This window comes from Anabrus simplex, chromosome 10 (genome assembly GCF_040414725.1).
Source record: "Anabrus simplex isolate iqAnaSimp1 chromosome 10, ASM4041472v1, whole genome shotgun sequence".
NCBI lineage: Eukaryota > Metazoa > Arthropoda > Insecta > Orthoptera > Tettigoniidae > Anabrus > Anabrus simplex.
Genome location: NC_090274.1, coordinates 66940538 through 66964320, shown reverse-complemented (window position 1 = coordinate 66964320; position 23783 = coordinate 66940538). Strand labels below are relative to the sequence as shown.

The following is a 23783-nucleotide window of genomic DNA, read 5'->3' as shown; positions in this document are numbered from 1 at the left end:
TTCAAAAAATGAAGGTATCGGTCAAAGAAATACAAGGGCCACGAAGGGCGTGAAAATGAAAGAGTGTCTAGGCCTCGGGAACCTAATGCCATCGGGTGGTGGTAGTGGTGGTGATTATTGTTTTAAGAGGAAGTACAACTGGGCAATCATCCTCTACATAACACTAACAGAGAGAAAAAATGGAAGAGGTTGACTCTTCGAAAAATGAAGGTATCGGCTAAAGTAGGACAAGGGCCACGAAGGGCGTGAAAATGAAAGACTCCCTATCCTGAATGAGGATATACGTGATACCTCCTACTCGGAAATTGAAGATACTTTTTCAGATGAGAAAATCGTTCTCGGCTCAGGTATGTGACAAAAATATTTATTCTACAGAATTACCTCGAGTGACTAGAATTAAAGTAGAACATTGTAAATACAATTTTTTGCATTTTAACAATCTTAATAAGTCAGCTGTTTATTTGTATTGAAAGGTTGACAGCTGATAAAGTGACCAAGTTGAAATAACCTCCATAATTGTTGAAGGATCTGTTTAGTTAGCTGTAAGGAATGTAAAGGCGATCGTGATCACCTATCCAGAACGAAGAATTATCTGGAGAAATTGCTGAATGGTATGGACGCAGTCTTGGGTAAAGAGTCACAAGCCAAAGAAGCCAAAAGGAAAGTAATGGAGTGAAGTCGAACGAAGTCAGGCGATGCAGGAAATATTAGTTTAGGAAATAAAGTTTTAAAGGAAGGTTATGCAGATTAGCAGAAGCAAGGAAGGTCTTTCTTAAGAAAAGAAATTTGCTCAGCTGAAGGTGAGATGGATAGATCGCATCACGATTGAAGAGGTACCGAAACGAATTTGTGCGAGGAGAGCGATTTGGCTAAATTTGACAAGAAGATGAGATAGAGTGATAGGACACATATTAAGACACCCAGGGCTTGATCAGTTGGTTCTTTAGGGAAGTTTAGGCGGCAAGAACGGTAGGGGTAGACTAAAGTATGAATATGAAAACCAGTTTACAGAAGGTGTATGATGCAGCAATTACGTAGAAATGAGAGGTTAGCACAGAGTAGGGTGGCACGGAAAGCTGCATCAAGTCAGTCTGTGGACTGATGACTCAAACAAAAAGGAATATAAAATAAGTTGTTAAAATGCTGGTTTTCTCTAATAATAAAATTGACATATTCCCAGAAACTGGACATTAAGTGGTGATCCCAAAGTACCCCCTCCCCTTTCCAGCCGTTAGTATACAATGAAGTAAAAAATAGTTTGGAATTCCTAGGGTTAAAATGGCGTTGCGGCAAAAGTGATCACGGAATTTCAAAGAGGAAGAACTGGGGGGTTTTTAAGGTTAAAATTGAAAATATTTCAGTCATGAGTTCCCTTCATTTCAGTTATTTGGGGTCACTGGAGGCAAAATGAGTCATTTTTGTTTCTGCTGGGGCTTTAAATTTGGTTGCTCTTCCGACCACTATTTGATGTTTGAGAGGAAACTCTCAACTCAAAACCGAACAAAATTCGGAACTCAGCTTTTCGAGTGGGAATCCAGCAGCTAAGTCAATGAGATAATATTGATGTTAATACAAAATAGTATTGAAAATGCATTCATTGAAAAATATGTTGGTTTTTTTCAGAAACAAACAAAAGAACCGACATTAGATTTGCACAAATATGAGAAGTATTCAGTAGCTAGTAATACTGTTCTATAATTGCGTCATGTGTTCTATTATCTATGTACAAACTACTAGGTTAGTTATTCCAATATGTCAAGTCTTGTCAGGGTCGAATGATGGAAAGGACGACCGCAACTACTTGTCCCCACCTGGAAGGGTATATAAGAGGCGTCATACTCTAGCATAGACACAGCATCCTACCTACTAGCGAGTACTGGAGTAACTACCAGTAGCGCAGCTCTCACACGCTCTATTCTGCAACATGAAGGTTCTGGTGAGTACAAAATGTGTAAAACACATACACACATACGCAAACGCACGTCCTACGGGTAAGACAAGGAATTACAGGAAAGAAATTGTAAGTAGTGGTGGTGGTGGTGATTATTGTTTTAAGAGGAAGTACAACCAGGCAACCATCCTCTATATAACACTAATCAGATAGAAAAAATGGAAGGTGGTGGTGGTGGTGGTGGTGATTATTGTTTTAAGAGGAAGTACAACTAGGCAACCATCCTCTATATAACACTAATCAGAGAGAAAAATGGAAGGGAACCGACACTTCGAAAAATGAAGATATCGGACAAAGAAAGGCAAGGGCCACGAAGGGCGTGAAAATGAAAGACTCCCTAGCCCTCGCAAACCTAATAGCGTCGGGGTCGGAAAAGAACAAGAGTTGACCAAGGGAGGTCGAATAGGATAGATAAAAGTGAGGAGCCTGGCACAAGTAAGTGGAAGCAATGCCGGGACTCAGCTGGGGACCCCGTGGGCGCCAACCCTCGCTCCAAAGTTCAGAGCCCCTTGGGCCCCTTTCAGTCGCCTCTTACGTCAGGCAGGGGATACCGTGTGTGTTATTCTACCGCCCCCACCCACAGGGGGTCTTCGAACAGGAAATAAAACAAAAATAATGTAATCATAATGTAGGAACAGTGTTTGGGAAACATATCCGCGTTTTCAATATAAAAGAGGTAAATCATAATAATGTAGTTCTCTAAAATTACGAACAGTAAATGAATATTCGCACTTAAATTGTACGAACCATAAATTAAATTAGAATGTTTTCGAAATGCTTACAAATGAATTATGAGATTAAAATTATCGTTATGTTGCTGGTATAAAAATCGTCTTAACACATATCAAGCATTAGTTTCGCAAAATTCGTGTATTCAAGCATTAGTAAATTTTGAAAGTAGACAAGATAAACTGAGCTTTACCAAATAAATGTTCTCAAAGAAATAAACGGAAATATTTGATCTCTGAGTTTAATATACTGCTGACATGCGTGTATAGCGGATCTGTGTGTCGATGTTTTATGAAGCAAGCAACTGTGAAATCTGATTACCCGATCAGGGAAAGCGGCGAGAAAGATCACTCAGCTTGTAACTTTGAGGTGGTGGTGGTGGTGGTGATTATTGTTTTAAGAGGAAGTACAACTAGGCAACCATCCTCTATATAACACTAATCAGAGAGAAAAATGGAAGGGATCCGAAGCTTCGAAAAATGAAGATATCGGCCAAAGAAAGACAAGGGCCACGAAGGGCGTGAAAATGAAAGACTCCCTAGCCCTCGCAAACCTAATAGCGTCGGGGTCGGAAAAGAACAAAATTTGACCAAGGGAGGTCAGATAGGATAGATGAAAGTGAGGAGCCTGCCACAAGTAAGTGGAAGCAATGCCAAGACTCAGCTGAAGGCCCCGTGGTGGTGGTGGTGGTGGTGGTGGTGATTATTGTTTTAAGAGGAAGTACAACTGGGCAACCATCCTCTATATAACACTAATCAGAGGGGAAAAATGGAAGGGATCCGACACTCCGAAAAATGAAGATATCGGCCAAAGGAAGACAAGGGCCGCGAAGGGCATGAAAATGAAAGACTCCCTAGCCCTCGCAAACCTAATAGCGTCGGGGTCGGAAAAGAACAAAATTTGACCAAGGGAGGTCAGATAGGATAGATGAAAGTGAGGAGCCTGCCACAAGTAAGTGGAAGCAATGCCAAGACTCAGCTGAAGGCCCCGTGGTGGTGGTGGTGGTGGTGGTGATTATTGTTTTAAGAGGAAGTACAACTGGGCAACCATCCTCTATATAACACTAATCAGAGGGGAAAAATGGAAGGGATCCGACACTCCGAAAAATGAAGATATCGGCCAAAGGAAGACAAGGGCCGCGAAGGGCATGAAAATGAAAGACTCCCTAGCCCTCGCAAACCTAATAGCGTCGGGGTCGGAAGAGAACAAGAGTTGACCAAGGGAGGTCGGATAGGATAGATGAAAGTGAGGAGCCTGCCACAAGTAAGTGTAAGCAATGCCAAGACTCAGCTGAAGGCCCCGTGGTGGTGGTGGTGGTGGTGATTATTGTTTTAAGAGGAAGTACAACTCGGCAACCATCCTCTATATAACACTAATCAGAGGGGAAAAATGGAAGGTGGTGGTGGTGGTGATTATTGTTTTAAGAGGAAGTACAACTAGGCAACCATCCTCTATATAACACTAATCAGAGGGAAAATATGGAAGGGGTCCGACACTTCGAAATATGAAGATATCGGCCAAAGGCAGACAAGGGCCATGAAGGGCGTGAAAATGAAAGACTCCCTAGCCCTCGCAAACCTAATAGCGTCGGGGTCGGAAAAGAACAAGAGTTGACCAAGGGAGGTCGGATAGGATAGATGAAAGTGAGGAGCCTGCCACAAGTAAGTGTAAGCAATGCCAAGACTCAGCTGAAGGCCCCGTGGTGGTGGTGGTGGTGGTGATTATTGTTTTAAGAGGAAGTACAACTGGGCAACCATCCTCTATATAACACTAATCAGAGGGGAAAAATGGAAGGTGGTGGTGGTGGTGATTATTGTTTTAAGAGGAAGTACAACTAGGCAACCATCCTCTATATAACACTAATCAGAGGGAAAATATGGAAGGGGTCCGACACTCCGAAAAATGAAGATATCGGCCAAAGGAAGACAAGGGCCGCGAAGGGCATGAAAATGAAAGACTCCCTAGCCCTCGCAAACCTAATAGCGTCGGGGTCGGAAAAGAACAAAATTTGACCAAGGGAGGTCAGATAGGATAGATGAAAGTGAGGAGCCTGCCACAAGTAAGTGGAAGCAATGCCAAGACTCAGCTGAAGGCCCCGTGGTGGTGGTGGTGGTGGTGGTGGTGATTATTGTTTTAAGAGGAAGTACAACTGGGCAACCATCCTCTATATAACACTAATCAGAGGGGAAAAATGGAAGGGATCCGACACTTCGAAAAATGACGATATCGGCCAAAGGAAGACAAGGGCCGCGAAGGGCATGAAAATGAAAGACTCCCTAGCCCTCGCAAACCTAATAGCGTCGGGGTCGGAAGAGAACAAGAGTTGACCAAAGGAGGTCGGATAGGATAGATGAAAGTGAGGAGCCTGGCACAAGTAAGTGGAAGCAATGCCAGGACTCAACTGAGGGCCCCGTGGTCGCCAACCCACGCTCAAAAGTTCAGAGTGGTGGTGATTATTGTTTTAAGAGGAAGTACAACTAGGCAACCATCCTCTATATAACACTAATCAGAGGGAAAAATGGAAGGGATCTGACACTTCGAAAAATGAAGATATCGGTCAAAGTAAGACAAGGGCCACGGAGGGCGTGAAAATGAAAGACTCCCTAGCCCCCGCAAACCTAATAGCGTCGGGGTCGGAAAAAAACGAGAGTTGACCAAGGGAGGTCGGATAGGGTAGGTGAAGGTGAGGAGCCTGGCACAAGTAAGTGGAAGCAATGCGAGGACACAGCTAAGGGCCCCGTGGTCGCCAACCCACGCTCCAAAGTTCAGAGCCCTTGAGGCCCCTTTTAGTCGCCTCTTACAACAGTCAGGGGATACCGCGGGTGTTATTCTACCGCCCCCACCCACAGGGGGATCAAAAGTTCAGAGCCCGTGAGGCCCCTTTTAGTCGCCTCTTACGACAGGCAGGGGATACCGTGGGTGTTATTCTATCACCCCCACCCACAGGGGGGTGACCCATTCAGCCCGGCCATTTTACGATAGTTATTTTAATTGCTGTAGGGAAAATATTATCTAAATATATGAAATCCCTAATTCTGTTATTCACAGCGACATTGAGAAAACGTGGTTTCAACAGTTGAAAAATTGTTATGTGTTCTTTACATAAAGAAAGTGGTGGTGGTGGTGATTATTGTTTTAAGAGGAAGTACAACTAGGCAACCATCCTCTATATAACACTAATCAGAGGGAAAAAGGAAGGGGTCCGACACTTCGAAAAATGAAGATATCGGCCAAAGGAAGACAAGGGCCACGAAGGGCGCGAAAATGAAAGACTCCCTAGCCCTCGCAAACCTAATAGCGTCGGGGTCGGAAAAGAACAAGAGTTGACCAAGAGAGGTCGGATAGGATAGATGAAAGTGAGGAGCCTGGCACAAGTAAGTGGAAGCAATACCAGGACTCCGTTGAGGGCCCCATGGACGCCAACCCACGCTCCAAAGTTCAGAGCCCCTGAGTCCCCTTTTAGTCGCCTCTTACGACAGGCAGGGGATACCGTGGGTGTTATTCTACCGCCCCCACCCAGAGGGGGTTTACATGAAGAAAACGAAGAACTTCTCACGACCACGACGTTTGTACTTTTTAAAGAAAAGTACGTTTCCATCAGCGATATCGTCGCCATGATGACGTAGGTACACAGCTATATCTATCGGCAAGGTGTCGAACTGCGTACATCATGGCTTCTGTTGCCTTCCACAGATATATTTTGGAAACTTAAAATGGTACTAGTTATGGGTTACAAGAGTGGTAGTGGTGGTGGTGGTGGTGGTGGTGGTGGTGGTGGTGGTGGTGATTACTGTTTTAAAAGGGAGTAAAACTAGGCAGCCATCCTCAACATAACACTAATCAGAGAGAGAGAGAAAAAAGAGAAGGGATCCGACACTTCGAAAATGAAGGTATCGGCCAAAGAAAGAAAAGGGCTGCGAAGGGCGTGAAAATAAAAGACTCCCTAGCCCTCGCAAACCTTCGGAATCGGAAAAGAACAAGAGTTGACCAAGGGAGGTCGGATAGGATAAATAAAAGTGAGGAGCCTGGCACAAGTAAGTGGAATCAATGCCAGGACTCAGCTGAGGGCCTGGGGTTCGCCATCCCACGCCCCAAAGTTCAGAGCTCCTGGGGCCTGGGTTACAATAACGATACAGTGATGACAGGTGGTGGTGGTGGTGATTATTGTTTTAAGAGGAAGTACAACTCTATATAACACTAATCAGAGAGAAAAATGGAAGGGGTCCAACACTTCGAAAAATGAAGATATCGGCCAAAGGAAGACAAGGGCCACGAAGGGCGTGACAATGAATGACTCCCTAGCCCTCGCAAACCTAATAGCGTCGGGGTCGGAAAAGAACATGAGTTGACAAAGAGAGGTCGGATAGGATAGACGAAGGTGAGGAGCCTGGCACAAGTAAGTGGAAACAATGCCAGGGCTCAGCTAAGGGCCCCGTTGTCGCCAATCCACGCTCCAAAGTTCAGAGCCCCTGGGGCCCCTTTTAGACGCCTCTTACGACAGGCTGGGGATACCGTGGGTGTTATTCTACCGCCCCCACCCACAGGGGGATACAGTGATGACAATCATATCTGAATTTTTCAGTGAAAAATATTACCTTTCGGTGAAGTGAATGAATCTTATTTTTCCATTCTGGACTTTATCTCTGTCGATAAGCACTAGATAGAACCGCACACTTGGTGGCCATGGTTGATAATGCGTGAAGACTGTATGGTCTGAAACCGGGGTTAGTTGGTTCGAGTCCCGTCATCAGGCACGGTCATCTTGATATATAGAGGCCTGCTACCAACAGTTGTGACGTCACGCGTATAGTGCTCACTCTCCGTCGTCGCGTGAAATTCCTATATTGCTGATACGATACTTTTTATCATAATTTGACAAAGAAAATGCAATAATAAGCCTATAAACACAAAACACCGAAGAAACACTACTAAAGTATACATACGAATACACAAATATATGCACTCAAGGTAATATATTATATATTGTAAAATGTTCGACTGAAGGCTACTCACCTGGACTGTACGATGACGGTGAATAGGCGAATGGTTTTCTCTCAAAACAATGCAATTCTTTTATGCTTGTCTGAGCACATGAATAAGTTAAAAAACGTATTTTCCAAAATATGACAGATCTTGGTCACAACAAACATTAACTCAGCAACACTTGTCACGGGTTTTTCAACTTTCATTTTCAAAACATTGAAAACATTGAAAGAAACATCTCTAGAATTTCCACTGTCTAAAAATATATCTTTGAATCAGATACCAAGGTATGAGTTAATGTGTAGCTTTCCACAATTTAAAAAGTAGTATGATGGTCACTAGGCAAAATGTTGCTGTTTCTAAAATGCCATTATATTACACTTATTTGAGCACATAGTGTTATTAATTAATTATTTATGAATGACAGGAAAATATTTGCCATATGACATGATAGATCTTGGACACAACGCTCATTAACTCTGCAGCTCACACCCACACTTGTCACAGAAATTCATTACAAAAACATTCAAAGAAACATCCCTACAATTACTCCTGAATGAGGTATCGAGGTCTGAGTTAACGTGTAGCTTTCCATAATTTGAAAAGTAGTATGATGATCACTCGGCAAACTGTTGCTGTCTCTAAAATGCCCATATTACACTTTTTTGAGCACATAATGCCATTAATTATTTGTGAATGACAGTTAGCAAAAATATGTGCCATGATATGGTAGATCTTGGAGACAACACGCATTAACACTGCAGCACACACTCACACTTGTCACAGAAGTTACCAGATTTTTCAACTTTCATTATCAAAACCTTGAAAGAAACATCCCTTCAATTACCACTGAATGAGATATCAAGGTCTGAGTTAATGTGTAGTTTTCCACAATTTGAAAAGTAGTATGATGATCACTCGGCAAACTGTTGCTGTCTCTAAAATGCCCTTACATTACACTTATTTGAGCACATAATGCTATTAATTATTTATGAATGACAGTTAGGAAAAACATTTGCCATGATATGACAGATCTTCGACACAACACTCATTAACTCACACCAACACTCGTCACAGATATTACCAGGTTTTTCAACTTCCATTATCAAACCATTGAAAGAAAGATCCCTACGATTTCCACTGTTTAAAAATACATCTTTGAATCAGATGTCAAGGCCTGAATTAACATGTAGCCCTCCATAACAAATCATTTGATGCTCAATAGGCGAACTGTTGTCTCTAAAATGTTATTATTTTACGCTTGTTTGTGCGCACAGTGTTGTTAAATATTTTTGAGTAATTACTAAAAATGTTTCCGAAAATGTGGCAGATGTTGGACACAATACTAATGAACTCTATACCAAACACACACTTATCACAGTAATTGCCAGTTTCTTCAACTTTTATTTTCAAAAAGTTTGTAAAAACATCCCTGTGACTTCCGGTGTTCAAAAAGGCATCTTCAAAATCAGATATCAAGGTCTGAAATAAAGTGTAGCCCTCCACAGCAATTTGAGAAACAAAATCTGTAGGCTGTTTCAACCCCTCTCTGCACAGCTTTAGCAAGTATGAATTTGGTTTGAAGCTTGTAAAACAAAACTTTATTGACATCAATTTTGGTAGAAAATTCAAGTACATTTAGGGTTGTTAACTTACCCAACAAGTCCTCATAATTTGATATCTTGTCTCCTTCTTCTGGCAATTTTCGTTTGGCAGGTGTTGGTTGAGACATAGATGACGGATGCCCAGAGAGTATAGTTGGCACAGCATCGTCAGTTAGTTTTGGCTTTACCCTAGGCACAGTTAAAACGGAACCATCTGGTCGTTTTGCAGTATGTTCTAGAATTATGTGATTTTCGGAAAAATGTTTAATACAGACACAGGAATATTTACTGAGTTCAAAATTAGATCGGTGTATAGCATAAATCCGTTTAGCTCGCTTCTCCTTATAGCTAGGAAACGCAAATGTTGAGATAGCCACCTCCTTATTTGAACGGTAATTGGATGCAGGCCTACATCCAGGCACACTACACGTTCGGCCCATTTTGCAAAGAGGAGCATACACTACACTAACACATTATAGGAATAATCATAATTAAATGATAAACTTTAGAGTACTTTAGGCAATTCATAATAGCTCACTGGGTACACTTAACCTATCATATAACCTAGCAATACTTCCTAACATCAGGCTGCTGAAATTAGAATTCTATAGTATTTAACACATACTATTGCTGAAAATACATCCTTTACTGATGCATTTTCATACAGTTATGACTTTTAAACACAAACGAACACCTCTAATAAAGTTGAAATAACAACAACGTGCTACGAAACCACCATGTAAGGTGGTGGTGGTGATTATTGTTTTAAGAGGAAGTACAACTAGGCAACCATCCTCTATATAACACTAATCATAGAGAAAAAATGGAAGGGGTCCGACACTTCGAAAAATGAAGATATCGGCCAAAGGAAGAAAAGGGCTACGAAGGGCGTGAAAATGAAAGACTTCCTAGCCCTCGCAAACCTAATAGCGTCGGGGTCGGAAAAGAACAAGAGTTGACCAAGGGAGGTCGGATAGGATAGATGAAAGTGAGGAGCCTGGCACAAGTAAGTGGAAACAATGCCAGGACTCAGCTGAGGGCCCCGTGGTCGCCAACCCACGCTCCAAAGTTCAGAGCCCCTGGGGCACCACCATGTAAACAAGACTCGTGCCTACATATCGCTGCACTAAAAAACGGGCGTTATCAATATGGAACTGTCATGTGTAGCAGGCCGGAACTTCGAGTTGGCCGTGAATCAGGGCATATGACGATGTTGACGGTGATTTCTTTTGGACAGTTGTATTTAGCTTTCTAGAGAGTATGCACATCCATAGACGACAAAGTACAACTCCGAGCCACAACTGCATCCAATATGGGTTGTAAGGATTCCATTCGAATAGCGAATAAAATCTGGAAAGTGTAGTTGTTATTCATGAGATATATAAATAGTCTATTTAGAATTTTCAATGATATTATAGATGGTAATGTCGACTGTCGAAGACAGTCTCATGTACCAGTGCCCTTAAAAATCCTCCAATTGTTCGAAACAGTGAAAATGGATCAAAATCAAAATTATCCCGAATTTCAGCTCAATCGGTTCAGTTGTTTTAGAGCCTACCTGGAATAAACAAACAGACAGACAACATTTATTAAAGTGCACACAGTTTACTGTATACTGTTTATTAAGTCTCGAAGTGTGTGTTAACTGCGACGCCTCTCCTCAGGTCGTTCTGTGTTCTCTCGTGGCCGCTGCCTTCGCCAGGCCCGGCTACCTGCCTGGAGGTCTCGCCGCAGCTGGCCTTGTCGCCCCCGGCGTCGTTGCGCCAGGTGTCGTCGCTGCCGCCCCAGCAGTCCGCATCGCTGCAGGTGTAGCCGACTCCGTGAACAACGCCGCCAACACTGCTATTGCTCAAGCTCAGGGAGCCGCTGCCGCTGTTGATGGTGCCGTAGCTGCTGTTGAAGGTGCCGCTTACGGCGGTGCCGCTATTGCTGCTCCCGCCGCTGCCGTTGCCGCGCCAGGAATTGCCGCCCTGGCTGCCCCAGGTCTGGTAGCTCCTGCTGTGGTGCCCGCTGCCGCTTCACCTATCGCCACTCTCGCCCCTGGCGGTCCTGCCGGACTCGTCCTCACCGCTGCCGGCACTCCTGTAGACACGATCGGAGTCCAGGCCGCCAGAGCTGCCGATGTCGTCGCCCATGTCAACGCTAAGGTCGCTGCTCTCGGATAAATTATTCGCCCCTGCATCGTTCTCGCTCCCTGTAAAAAAAAATGAACTTGCTGTCGCTGTCCAAAAAAATTGTTAAGTATGAAAATAATATATAAATAAACTGTCATACTTTAGAAATTCTCCCTTTATTTCATTTTCAAACTGTATACCCTACTTTCAAATAGCATTCCAATGGAGAGGTGGTGGTGATTATTGTTTTAAGAGGAAGTACAACTAGGCAACCATCCTCTATTTAACACTAATCAGAGGGAAAAACGGAAGGGGTCCGGCACTTCGAAAAATGAAGTTATCGGCCAAAGAAAGGCAAGGGCCACGAAGGGCGTGAAAATGAAAGACTCCCTAGCCCTCGCAAACCTAATAGCGTCGGGGTCGGAAAAGAACAAGAGTTGACCACGGGAGGTCAGATAGGATAGATGAAAGTGAGGAGTCTGGCACAAGTAAGTGGAAGAAATGCCAGGACTCAGCTGAGGGCCCCGTGGTCGCCAACCCACGCCCCAAAGTTCAGAGCCCCTGGGGCCCCTTTTAGTCGCCTCTTACGACAGGCAGGGGATACCGTGGGTGTTATTCTACCGCCCCCACCCACAGGGGGCCTCCTTTGTAAGCATATGCTGGAATATGTATGAATAATATAATCTAGCAGTTGCTTTACTTACTGGTATTTACTTGCTAGCAAGCATTTGCTTAATTTTCCAGCAAATGCTGAATTCTACATGAATAAAACCTAGCATGTGCTAGTACTATGCAACCATTTGCTTAAGATTTACCAAGCCAGTCTCAGTTAGCTTGAAGTTTTTTCTGTGACGACTTAGTGTTACCTTCTGGTTGATTTAATGGCACAAATTGTGAATATCCGACGCAGGAAACTGTATAATCCCAGACGGCGTAGTGATGAACGTGCATATAAACATTTGTATAGATTTAACGAAGAAAATGTTGAATTAATTTCGAGCTCTTTCTTGGGAGAAAGTGGCGAGACGCGTGGTGGTGCGTTAACATCGAAGGAACGAATACAGATATTTCTTCGTTTTGTTGGCGATCCGGGTTTTCAAGTTGGGATAGGAGAAGATACGGGAGTGCATCAAAGTACTGTTAGTAGAACCATTGATTTCGTCAGCGAGAAAATTTTTCTAAAAGCACATCACTGGATAAAATTTCCGTCACGTCTACAAGAAATCAATATAGCTAAAGAGGAATGGCAGCAACGCTTTAACTTTCCTTGTGTGATCGGTGCTCTTGACTGTACACATGTACCTATTTTAAAGCCACAACTACACGGCGACGAATACATCAACCGCAAAAATTTCGCTTCTATCAATGTACAAGCAACATGCAATTCAAGCGAAGTTTTTTACAAGTGTTGATGCTAGCTGGCCTGGTTCTGTACATGACAGTCGCATATTTAAGAATTCACGTGTGTATGAAGGATTGCGAGACCATGCGGGAGCTGCAAAACTGTTGGGTGATTCAGGTTACGGGCTTGTACCTTGGCTGCTAACTCCTTACCGAAACCCTCAAAATCCACAAGAAGAAAATTACAATCGCGTACATGCTCATAACAGAGTAATTATTGAAAGATGTTTTGGTCAGCTGAAGAGACGTTTCCCTCTACTAGCAAACAAAGTCAGAATCTCTTTACAGAAAATTTCACGCATTATTATCTGTTGCTTTGTGCTGCATAACGTCTCTAAGCATTTAAGAGATGAGGACAGTTTTGATAATGTTTATACTGAAGAAAACGATGATGATGGTGCTGCTGATTGGGGTGAACAAGAATATGGTTATGATGACATGAGAAGACGTGGTGCACAGAGAAGAAATGAAATCGCTAATATTTTGTTTCAACAAGTTGCTGTAAATTAACTATGAAAGTAGTGAAGCACTGTGATCTGGAAATGACAAAATTTAACAGTTGTGTGGCTCGTGTTTTTCATTTAACTTATACTCTTACATCGTTATAAATTTATTTGTATTCACTTCATCTTGTACGCTACTGTATCATTTCGCCTCAGTTGAATACAAATACCAACACTTATTTCTCTGATTTTATGTTCCACACATCATTCAAACTGTATGTAGGTTTGTTCACTTAAGTTTAATTTTGAAACTAATTTCCGTTCTTCTACTTCCTGTTGTTGCATGCGAGCTAACTTAAGCTGTTCCAATAACACCAGTCTCTGAAGTTCCATGTTCGAAAGTCTTTCCGTCTCCTCAGTCTCTGCAGCTAATTTTATTTTCTTGTACTTTCTTGGTGGTGATGTACTCTGTAGCGATATGCTATCATCATTTATATCAGCTGCGTGTTCCTTACTTCCTCCTACAGCGCATCCTCCTGAAATGTTGATGAAATATAATTACTGACCTTGATCTACAGATTAATAAAATGAACTCCACATGAATGATTCATAAAAGAAAGAAATACGTTAGGCCTAATGATTATTTTTCTAATTAATACACAGCTTGCGGAGTGATGTGGTATTTCATCAATGAGTCCAGTAAAGTTTAATACCGGGCGAGTTGGTCGTGCGGTTAGGGCCGCGCAGCTTTGAGGTTGCACCTGAGAGATAGTGGGCTCGAACCCCAGCCCTGAATATGGTTTTCCGTGGTTTCCCATTTCACACCAGGCAAACGCCGGGGCTGTACCTTAATTTAGGCTACGGCCGCTTCATTCTCACTCCTAGGCCTTTCCCATCCCATCGCCGCCGTAAGACCTACCTGTTTCGGCGCGACGTAAAGCAAATTGTTTTAAAAAAATAATTAATAGACATACCTGGTACACGAGTGAATGATGGATTTTGTTGTCCTTCCATTAAATTTAGAAGTTCCTCCTCCCATTTCTTCAACTGTATCTTCCTGTTTCCTGTAGTGTTACGGTCACTCTTCTTTTTCACTTCGGTCTTCATGTTATGGATCCTTTTTTTCACCTGATCTGCTGTGAATTGCCGCCCGAGATTCTTCTCACAACTCTCGCGTCACTGTTCAACAGCTTGTAATTTAGCTGTTTTCGTCGAAGGAGTTTGCGATTTACTTAATAACACTGGTAACTGTTTGATCATTGAAATGAAGTGAAAATTTACGTCAATTTCTACATCTGTTTCTGATATCTCGGACATCGTAGAATACTGAATATGCACTGCAGGAAATGGAAACGAGCTGTAAACACCAGTAACACCGAATACAAAACTCATAGGTTACGGCGGTCAACACGTGTTTCTATACTAACATAACCTCTTATCGGCAACCAGCATGCATTGCGCTATTAGAAAATGCTAGTTAGAATATTCTAAGAAGTCAGCATATGCTGGAAAAACTTGCAGCACTTTCTAGTCAGCACAAGCAAAAGGTTATTCATATCAATTTAAGCAAATGCTTTTACTTGCCAGTATTTGCTGAAAGCATTTACTTTTACTTATTGCTTATGCTCGTAGAATGTTCTACATTTTTATGCATATGTCCCATTATCTTATTATGTGAAATATGATAGCCCTATGATCTTTATTGAATAATACCTTTTTTACTTCGACTTTCTCCATCTGGTGGTGGTGGTGGTGGTGATTATTGTTTTAAGAGGAAGTACAACTAGGCAACCATCCTCTATATAACACTAATCAGAGAGAAAAATGGAAGGGGCCCGACACTTCGAAAAATGAAGATATCGGCCAAAGTAAGACAAGGGCCACGAAGGGCGTGAAAATGAAAGACTCCCTAGCCCTCGCAAACCTAATAGCGTCGGGGTCGGAAAAGAACAAGAGTTGACCAAGGGGGGTCGGATAGGATAGATGAAAGTGAGGAGCCTGGCACAAGTAAGTGGAAACAATGTCAGGACTCAGCTGAGGGCCCCGTGGTCGCCAACCCACGCTCCAAAGTTTAGAGCCCCTGGGGCTTTCTCCATCTGGCCTTTGAAACACTTGTTTAGTGTTTCTGATGCGTTCTGTTAGTTGGAAGGTCAGATCAAGTTTATTTTTCCTGGATTCCATTGCTGTACATTCCACAGAATTCCAACTAATCCATTCTCCGAGATATTTGAATTCCTTCACTATTTCAATCTTTTGTCCTTTGAATTTGAGAATAATGGGGGTGTTTGTTATTGCTCATGATTTTGTTTTTTTTTTTGAAAGAGATATGAAGACCTGCTTGTATTTCATCATACATTTATATTTTACTTATTATTTATCGTGGTTGCACTTAGCCGCTGTACGATAATAATTCAACTTAGAACTCAGATGGTGGTGGTGGTGGTGATTATTGTTTTAAGATGAAGTACAACTAGGCAACCATCCTCTATATAACACTAATCAGAGAGAAAAATGGAAGGTGGTGGTGGTGGTGATTATTGTTTTAAGAGGAAGTACAACTAGGCAACCATCCTCTATATAACGCTAATCAGAGAGAAAAAATGGAAGGGATCCGACACTTCGAAGAATGAAGGTATCGGCCAAAGAAAGACAAGGGCCACGAAGGGCGTGAAAATGAAAGACTCCCTAGCCCTCGCAAACCTAATAGCGTCGGGGTCGGAAAAGAACAAGGGTTGACCAAGGGAGGTCGGATAGGATAGATGAAAGTGAGGAGCCTGGCACAAGTAAGTGGAAGCAATGCCAGGACTCAGCTAAGGGCCCCGTGGTCGCCAACCCACGCTCCAAAGTTCAGATCCCCTGGGGCCCCATTTAGTCGCCTCTTACGACAGGCAGGGGATACCGTGGGTGTAATTCTACCGCCCCCACCCACAGGGGGAGAAAAATGGAAGGGGTCCGACACTTCGAAAAATGAAGGTGTCGGCCAAAGGAAGACAAGGGCCACGAAAGGCGTGAAAATGAAAAACTCCCTAGCCCTCGCAAACCTAATAGCGTCGGGGTCGGAAAAGAACAAGTGTTGACCAAGGGAGGTCGGATAGGATAGATGAAAAAGAGGAGCCTGGCACAAGTAAGTGGAAGAAATGCCAGGACTCAGCTGAGGGCCCCGTGGTCGCCAACCCACGCTCCATAGTTCAGAGCCCCTGGGGCCCCTATTAGTCGCCTCTTACGACAAGCAGGAGATGCTGTGGGTGTTATTCTACCGCCCCCACCCACAGGGGGGTTAGAACTCAGATCAGAAAGTTTCTGTCCTGTGAGTTCTATCAATTCTTAGAGGGATGTCCGTTTACCGTTTGCCTGGGTGGAAGAGAGATCCCCAGGGACTCTGAACTTTGGAGTGTGGGTTGGCGACACCGGGGCCCTTAGCTGAGTTCTGGCATTGCTTTCATTTACTTGTGCCAGGCTCCTCACTTCCATCTATACTATCCGACCTTCCTTGGCCAACTCTTGATCTTTTCAGACTCCGACGGTATTACGTATGGAGGCCTATGGAGTATTTCATTTTCATGACCTTGTCTTCCTTTTGCCCATACCTTCATTTATCGAAGTGTCGTACCACTTCCATTTATTCTCCCTGTTTAATGTTATATAGAGGATAGTTGCCTAGTTGTACTTCATCTTAAAACAGTAATCACCAACAACACCTGGAGAAGAAAGGAATAGGGGGTATTGGGTATTGTTCCCATGGAAACGAGGTTGACATGGAGGTGGTGGAAGTGATTATTGTTTTAAGAGGAAGTACAACTAGGCAACCATCCTCTATATAACACTAACCAGAGAGAAAAATGGAAGGGATCCGAAACTTCGAAAAATGAAGATATCGGCCATAGGGACACAAGGGCCACGAAGGGCGTGAAAATGAAAGACTCCCTAGCCCTCGCACACCTAATAGCGTCGGGGTCGGAAAAGAACAAGAGTTGACCAAGAGAGGCCGGATAGGATAGATGAAAGTGAGGAGACTGATATAAGTAAGTGGAAACAATGCCAGGACTCGGCTAAAGGCCCCGTGGTCGCCAACCCACGCTCCAAAGTTCAGAGCCCCTGAGGTGTGGTGGTGATTATTGTTTTAAGAGAAAGTACAACCAGGCAACCATTCTCTATACAACACTAATCAGATAGAAAGAAATAGAAGGGGTCCGACAAATCGAACAATGAAGGTATCGGCCAAAGGAAGACAAGATGGTGGTGGTGATTATTGTTTTAAGAGGAAGTACAACTAGGCAACCATCCTCTATATGACACTAATCATAGGGGAAACAATAGAAGGGATCCGACACTTCGAAAAATGAAGATATCGGCCAAAGGAAGATAAGGGCCGCGAAAGGCGTGAAAGTGAAATACTCCCTAGCCCTCGCACACCTAATAGCGTCGGGGTCGGAAAAGAACAAGAGTTGACCAAGGGAGGTCGGATAGGATAGATGAAAGTGAGGAGCCTGGCACAAGTAAGTGGAAGCAATGCCAGGATGGTGGTGGTGGTGGTGATTTTTGTTTTAAGAGGAAGTACAACGAGGTAATCATCCTCTCTGAACATATAAGTGGAAAAGAAATTTAAAATATAAAACAAAAAATATTTATTCAACAAAGGAATTTGGAAACGCAGTACAAAATAAAACAAAAAACAATTATAGAATTAGGCCGAAAGGATTACTAACGTATCAAAAGGGAACGTACGTTCCCTGAGTAACAGTACACTTGTAATTTACATACCCTTGATAAGTCCACTGTCGCACATAAAGCGGATGACGAGATCAGCAGTAGTCGCGTCATCGGCTAGTATGCGTTCGAGTGTTTCCTGCAGGCCGAGGCTCCGTCTTAGGCCAGAGAGATCGGCGCACTCTGTGAGGATGTGGGCCACGGTGAATTCGGCACCGCAAGAACACACAGGGGGGTCTTCCCTCTTTAGGAGATAAGAGTGCGTGGATCGTAAATGACCTATCCTCAGCCTGCACAGTACTATGGCCTCTCTCCGTGAAGGTCGGAAAGAGGACCGCCACACGGTAGTTGTCTTCTTAATTGCTCTCAGCTTGTTGGGAGTTCGGATATCTAGCCACTCCGATTCCCAGAACGCCAAGATGGTTCGACGTAGCTGAGAACAAATATCCTTAGCAGGTACATTGACGGGTCTTGGAGGTAAAAGTGCAGCTTCCTTTGCTGCTTCATGCGCAAGTTCGTTTCCCGCAATCCCAACGTGGCTTGGAAGCCACGCGAAAGTAATTCTGGTGCTAGCATCGCTTAACCTGGCTAGAAGATCATGCATCCGCTGCACCAGTGGGTGTTGCGAGAAACAGGTTTCAATAGATTGCAGAGAGCTCAACGAATCGGTACACAACAGAAAGTGGCTTCTTTCGTCACGCAGTGCAAACTGCAGAGCCTCTAAAATGGCGTAAAGCTCTGCAGTATACACGCTACATACTTTAGGGAGCGAGACCTTCGTACTCATATCATCAATGACAAAAGAGCAACCAACATTATCTCCGATTTTAGAACCATCCGTGAAGATAAGTCTCGCGGCCGGATATTGGTGAACAAAGTCCTGGAAATACCTCCGATGAACGGAGGAATCCGTGTTCACCTTGGGTCCACGGAGCAGATCTAGACGTATATCCGGTCGCGGAACCAACCACGGAGGTACCTCGCTAAGAGTTCGTTCAAGACAACCACCGATATCAATATTCAAATCATGACACAAGCTATCAATCCGAAACCCAACCGGCCGTGTGGCATTCGGCCGGTCTTGGCACCGCTGGTGGTATTGGGTGCGATAGATGCATTGATAGCTTGGATGTAGCGGCATTTCACGAATTTTGGCAGCGTACGTTAGGAGTAACTGCTGCCTCCTTATCCGTAAAGGTGGAACTCCCGCTTCAGCGAGCAGGCTGGGAATGGGGCTAGTACGGAAAGCACCCGTTGCCAGCCTTAATCCACTATGGTGAATACTGTCTAAAAGGCTCAGCGTAGATTTTGATGCTGAGCCATAAGCCGCACTTCCATAGTCAATTCGGGAGAGGACCGTCGCCGTGTAAAATCGTAGCAGTACCGCACGATCAGAGGTAGTGGTGGTGGTGATTATTGTTTTAAGAGGAAGTACAACTAGGCAACCACCCTCTATATCACACTAATCAGAGGGAAAATATGGAAGGGGTCCGACACTTCGAAAAATGAAGATGTCGGCCAAACAAAGACAAGGGCCACGAAGGGCGTGAAAATGAAAGACTCCCTAGCCTTCGCAAACCTAATAGCGTCGGGGTCAGAAAAGAACAAGAGTTGACCAAGGGAGATCGGATAGGATAGACTAAACTGAGGAGCCTGGCACAAGTAAGTGGAAACAATGCCAGGACTCAGCTGAGGGCCCCGTGGTCGCCAACCCACGCTCCAAAGTTCAGAGCCCCTGGGGCCCCTTTTAGTCGCCTCTTACGACAGGCAGGGGATACCGTGGGTGTTATTCTACCGCCCCCACCCACAGGGGGATGAAAGTGAGGAGCTGGGCAAAGTAAGTGGAAGCAATGCCATTACTCAGCTGAGGGCCCCGTGGTCGCCAACCCACGCTCCAAATTTCAGAGCCCCTGAGGTGGTGGTGGTGATTATTGTTTTAAGAGGAAGTACAACTAGGCAACCATCCACTATATAACACTAATCAGAGGGAAAAAATGAAGGGATCCGAACTTCGAAGAATGAAAATTTCGCTCAAAGATAGACAAGGGCCACGAACGGCGTGAAAATGGAAGACTCCCTAGCCCTCGCAAACCTAATAGCGTCGGGGTCGGAAAAGAACAAGAGTTGACCAAGGGAGGTCCGACAGGACAGATTAAAGTGAGGAGCCATGCACAAGTAAGTGGAAGCAATGCCAGGACTCAGCTAAGGTCCCCGAGGTTGCCAACCAACGCTCCAAAGTTCAGAGCCCCTGAGGCCCCTTCTAGTCGCCTCTTACGACAGGCAGGGGAAACCGTGGGTGTTATTATACCGCCCCCACCCACAGGGGAGACGAAGACAAGGGCTACGAGGGGCGTGAAAACGAGAGACTCCCAAGGCTCTCAAACCTAATAGCGTCGGAGTCGGAAAAGAACAAGAGTTGACTAAGGGAGGTGGTGGCGGTTGTGATTATTGTTTTAAGAGGAAGTACAACTTGGCAACCATCCTCTATTTAACACTAATCAGAGGGAAAAACGGTAGGGGTCCAACACTTCGAAAATTGAAGATATCGGCCAAAAGTAGACAAGGGCCACGAAGGGCGTGAAAATGAAAGACTCCTTAGCCCTCGCAAACCTAATAGCGTCGGGGTCGGAAAAGACAAAGAGTTGACCAAGAGAGGTCGGATAGGATAGATGAAAGTGAGGAGCCTGCCACAAGTAAGTGGAAGCAATGCCAGGACTCAGCTGAGGGCCCCGTGGTCGCCAACCCACGCTCCAAAGTTCAAAGCCCCTGGGGCCCCTTTTAGTCGCCTCTTACGACAGGCAGATGGTGGTGGTGGTGGTGGTGGTGATTGTTGTTTTAAGAGGAAGTACAACTGGGCAACCATCCTCTATATAACACTAATCAGAGGGAAAATATGGAAGGGGTCCGACACTTCGAAAAATGAAGATATCGGCCAAAGGAAGACAAGGGCCACGAAGGGCATTAAAAAATGAAAGACTCCCTAGCCCTCGCAAACCTAATAGCGTCGGAGTCGGAAAAGAACAAGTGTTGACCAAGGGAGGTCGGATAGGATAGATCAAAGTGAGGAGCGTGGCACAAGTAACTGGAAGCAATGCCAGGGCTCAGCTGTGGGCCCCGTGGTTGCCAACCCACGCTCCAAAGTTCAGAGCCCTTGGGGCCCCTTTTAGTCGCCTCTTACGACAGGCAGGGGATGCCGTGGGTGTTATTCTACCGCCCCCACCCACAGGGGGTACTCAGCTGAGGACCCCGTGGTCGGCAGCCCACGCTCCAAAGTTCAGAGACACTGGGGCCCCTTTTAGTCGCGTCTTACGACTGGCAGGGCATTAAGTGGGTGCTATTATACCGCCCCCACACACAGCGGGCTGAACGAACGAACAAGTGAGCGGGAAGAAAAGGGACGGAGAAAGGGGTGGTGATGGTGAATATTGTTTTAAGAGGAAGTACAACTAGGCAACCATCCTCTATATAACACTAATCAGAAAGAAAAAATGGAAGGGGTCCGACACTTCGAAAAATGAAGATATCGGCCAAAGGAAGACAAGGGCCACGAAGGGCGTGAAAATAAAAGACCCCCTAGCCCTCGCAAACCTAATAGCGTCGGGGTCGGAAAAGAACAAGAGTTGACCAAGGGAGGTCGGATAGGATAGATGAAAGTGAGGAGCCTAGCACGAGTAAGTGGAAGCAATGCCAAGACTCAGCTGAGGGCCCTGTGGTCGCCAACCCACGCTCCAAAGTTCAAAGCCCTTGGGGCCCCTTTTAGTCGCCTCTTACGACAGGCAGATGATACCGTGGGTGTTATTCTACCGCCCCCAGTGGTGGTGATTGGTGGTGGTGATTAATGTTTTAAGAGGAAGTACAACTAGGCAACCATCCTCTATATAACACTAATTAGAGGGGAAAAAAGGAAGGGATCCGACACTTCGAAAAATGAAGATATCGGCCAAAGGAAGACAAGGGCCACGAAGGGCGTGAAAATGAAAGACTCCCTAGCCCTCGCAAACCTAATAGCGTCGGGGTCGGAAGAGAACAAGAGTTGACCAAGGGAGGTCGGATAGGATAGATGAAAGTGAGGAGCCTGGCACAAGTAAGTGGAAGCAATGCCAGGACTCAGCTGAGGGCCCCATGGTCGCCAACCCACGCTCCAAAGTTCAGAGCCCCTGGGGTTAGAGAGAGACCCTGGGGCCCCTTTTAGTCGCCTCTTACGACAGGCAGGGCATAAAGTGGGTGCTATTCTACCGCCCCCACACACAGCGGGCTGAACGAACGAACAAATGAGCGGGAAGAGAAGGGACGGGGAAAGTGGTGGTGATGGTGATTATTGTTTTAAGAGGAAGTACAACTAGGCAACCACTCTCTACATAGAAAAAATGGAAGGGGTCCGACACTTCGAAAAATGAAGATATCAGCCAAAGGAAGGCAAGGGCCACGAAGGGCGTGAAAATGAAAGACTCCCTAGCCCTCGCAAACCTAATAGCGTCGGGGTCGGAAAAGAACAAGAGTTGACCAAGGGAGGTCGGATAGGATAGATGAAAGTGGGGATCCTGGTACAAGTAAGTGGAATAAATGCCAGGACTCAGCTGAGGGCCCCGTGGTCGCCAACCCACGCTCTATAATTCAGAGTCCCTGGGGCACAGGCAGGGGATACCGGGGGTGTTATTCTACCGCCCCCACCCACAGGGAGAAAAGGGCGTGAAAGGTGGTGGTGATTATTGTTTTAAGAGGAAGTACAACTAGGCAACCATCCTCTATATAACACTAATCAGAGGGAAAAATGGAAGGGATCCGACACTTCGAAATATGAAGATATCGGCAAAGGAAGACAAGGGCCACGAAGGGCGTGAAAATGAAAGACTCCCTAGCCCTCGCAAACCTAATAGCGTCGGGGTCGGAAAAGAACAAGAGTTGACCAAGGGAGGTCAGATTGGATAGAAGAAAGTGAGGAGCCTGGCACAAGTAAGTGGAAGCAATGTCACGACTCAGCTAAGGGCCCCGTGGTCGCCAACCCACGCTCCAAAGTTCAGAGCCCCTGGGGTCCCTTTTAGTCGATTTTACGACAGGCATGGGATACCGAGGGTGTTATTTTACCGCCCCCACCCACAGGGGCCCGAGAGTGATATTCGAACGCACTATCTCCCGAATGGAAGCTCACACTAGCGCGTCCGTAACTGCATGGCCATCTCGCTAGGTGATGGTTAAGTTTTCTGGGTTGGATTTACTGTCTTATAATGCTTTAGTTTTGCTTTCCTGTTTGTTAATTCATCAGCCCAGAGGCTGGTCTGATCCTCAAATAGCACCACCAAAGTTTATGCGGTTATAAGGAAACCGCAATAACCAATGGCAGCACCAAAATGAGGCGCACTAGGCAAGATGAGGAGTGAGGTAGTTTGCCATTGCTTTCCTCACTGGGTCAGTAAGTGCTATTGCAACACGACTGACCCTATGAGTAACAAGTTTCATAACACTCAGATGCACTAGTTGTGCTCCAAATGTCATTACTCAGCACCACCCATACCCCAGCAGCTTCCATATTGTCACAGCCATGGATGAGACTGGGATGGTGGTGGTGGTGGTGGTGGTGATTGTTTTAAGAGGAAGTACAACTAGGCAACCATCCTCTATATAACACTAATCAGACGGAAAAATGGAAGGGATCCGACACTTCGAAAAATGAAGATATCGGCCAAAGCAAGACAAGGGCCACGAAGGGCGTGAAAATGAAAGACTCCCTAGCCCTCGCAAACCTAATAGCGTCGGGGTCGGAAAAGAACAAGAGTTGACCAAGTGAGGTCGGATAGGATAGATGAAAGTGAGGAGCCTGGCACAAGTAAGTGGAAGCAATGCCAGGACTCAG

General features: G+C 45.0%; 1 protein-coding gene across 1 annotated transcript; it reads left to right on the top strand.

The window, feature by feature from the left end:
• Positions 1–1876: 1876 nt before the first annotated feature.
• Positions 1877–11432, top strand: LOC137502336 (cuticle protein 21.3-like). Its single transcript, XM_068229335.1, has 2 exons — positions 1877–1936; positions 10932–11432. Exons 1-2 carry the CDS (start codon positions 1925–1927, stop codon positions 11430–11432), a joined length of 513 nt encoding a protein of 170 aa, XP_068085436.1. The 5' UTR covers positions 1877–1924.
• Positions 11433–23783: the final 12351 nt, after the last annotated feature.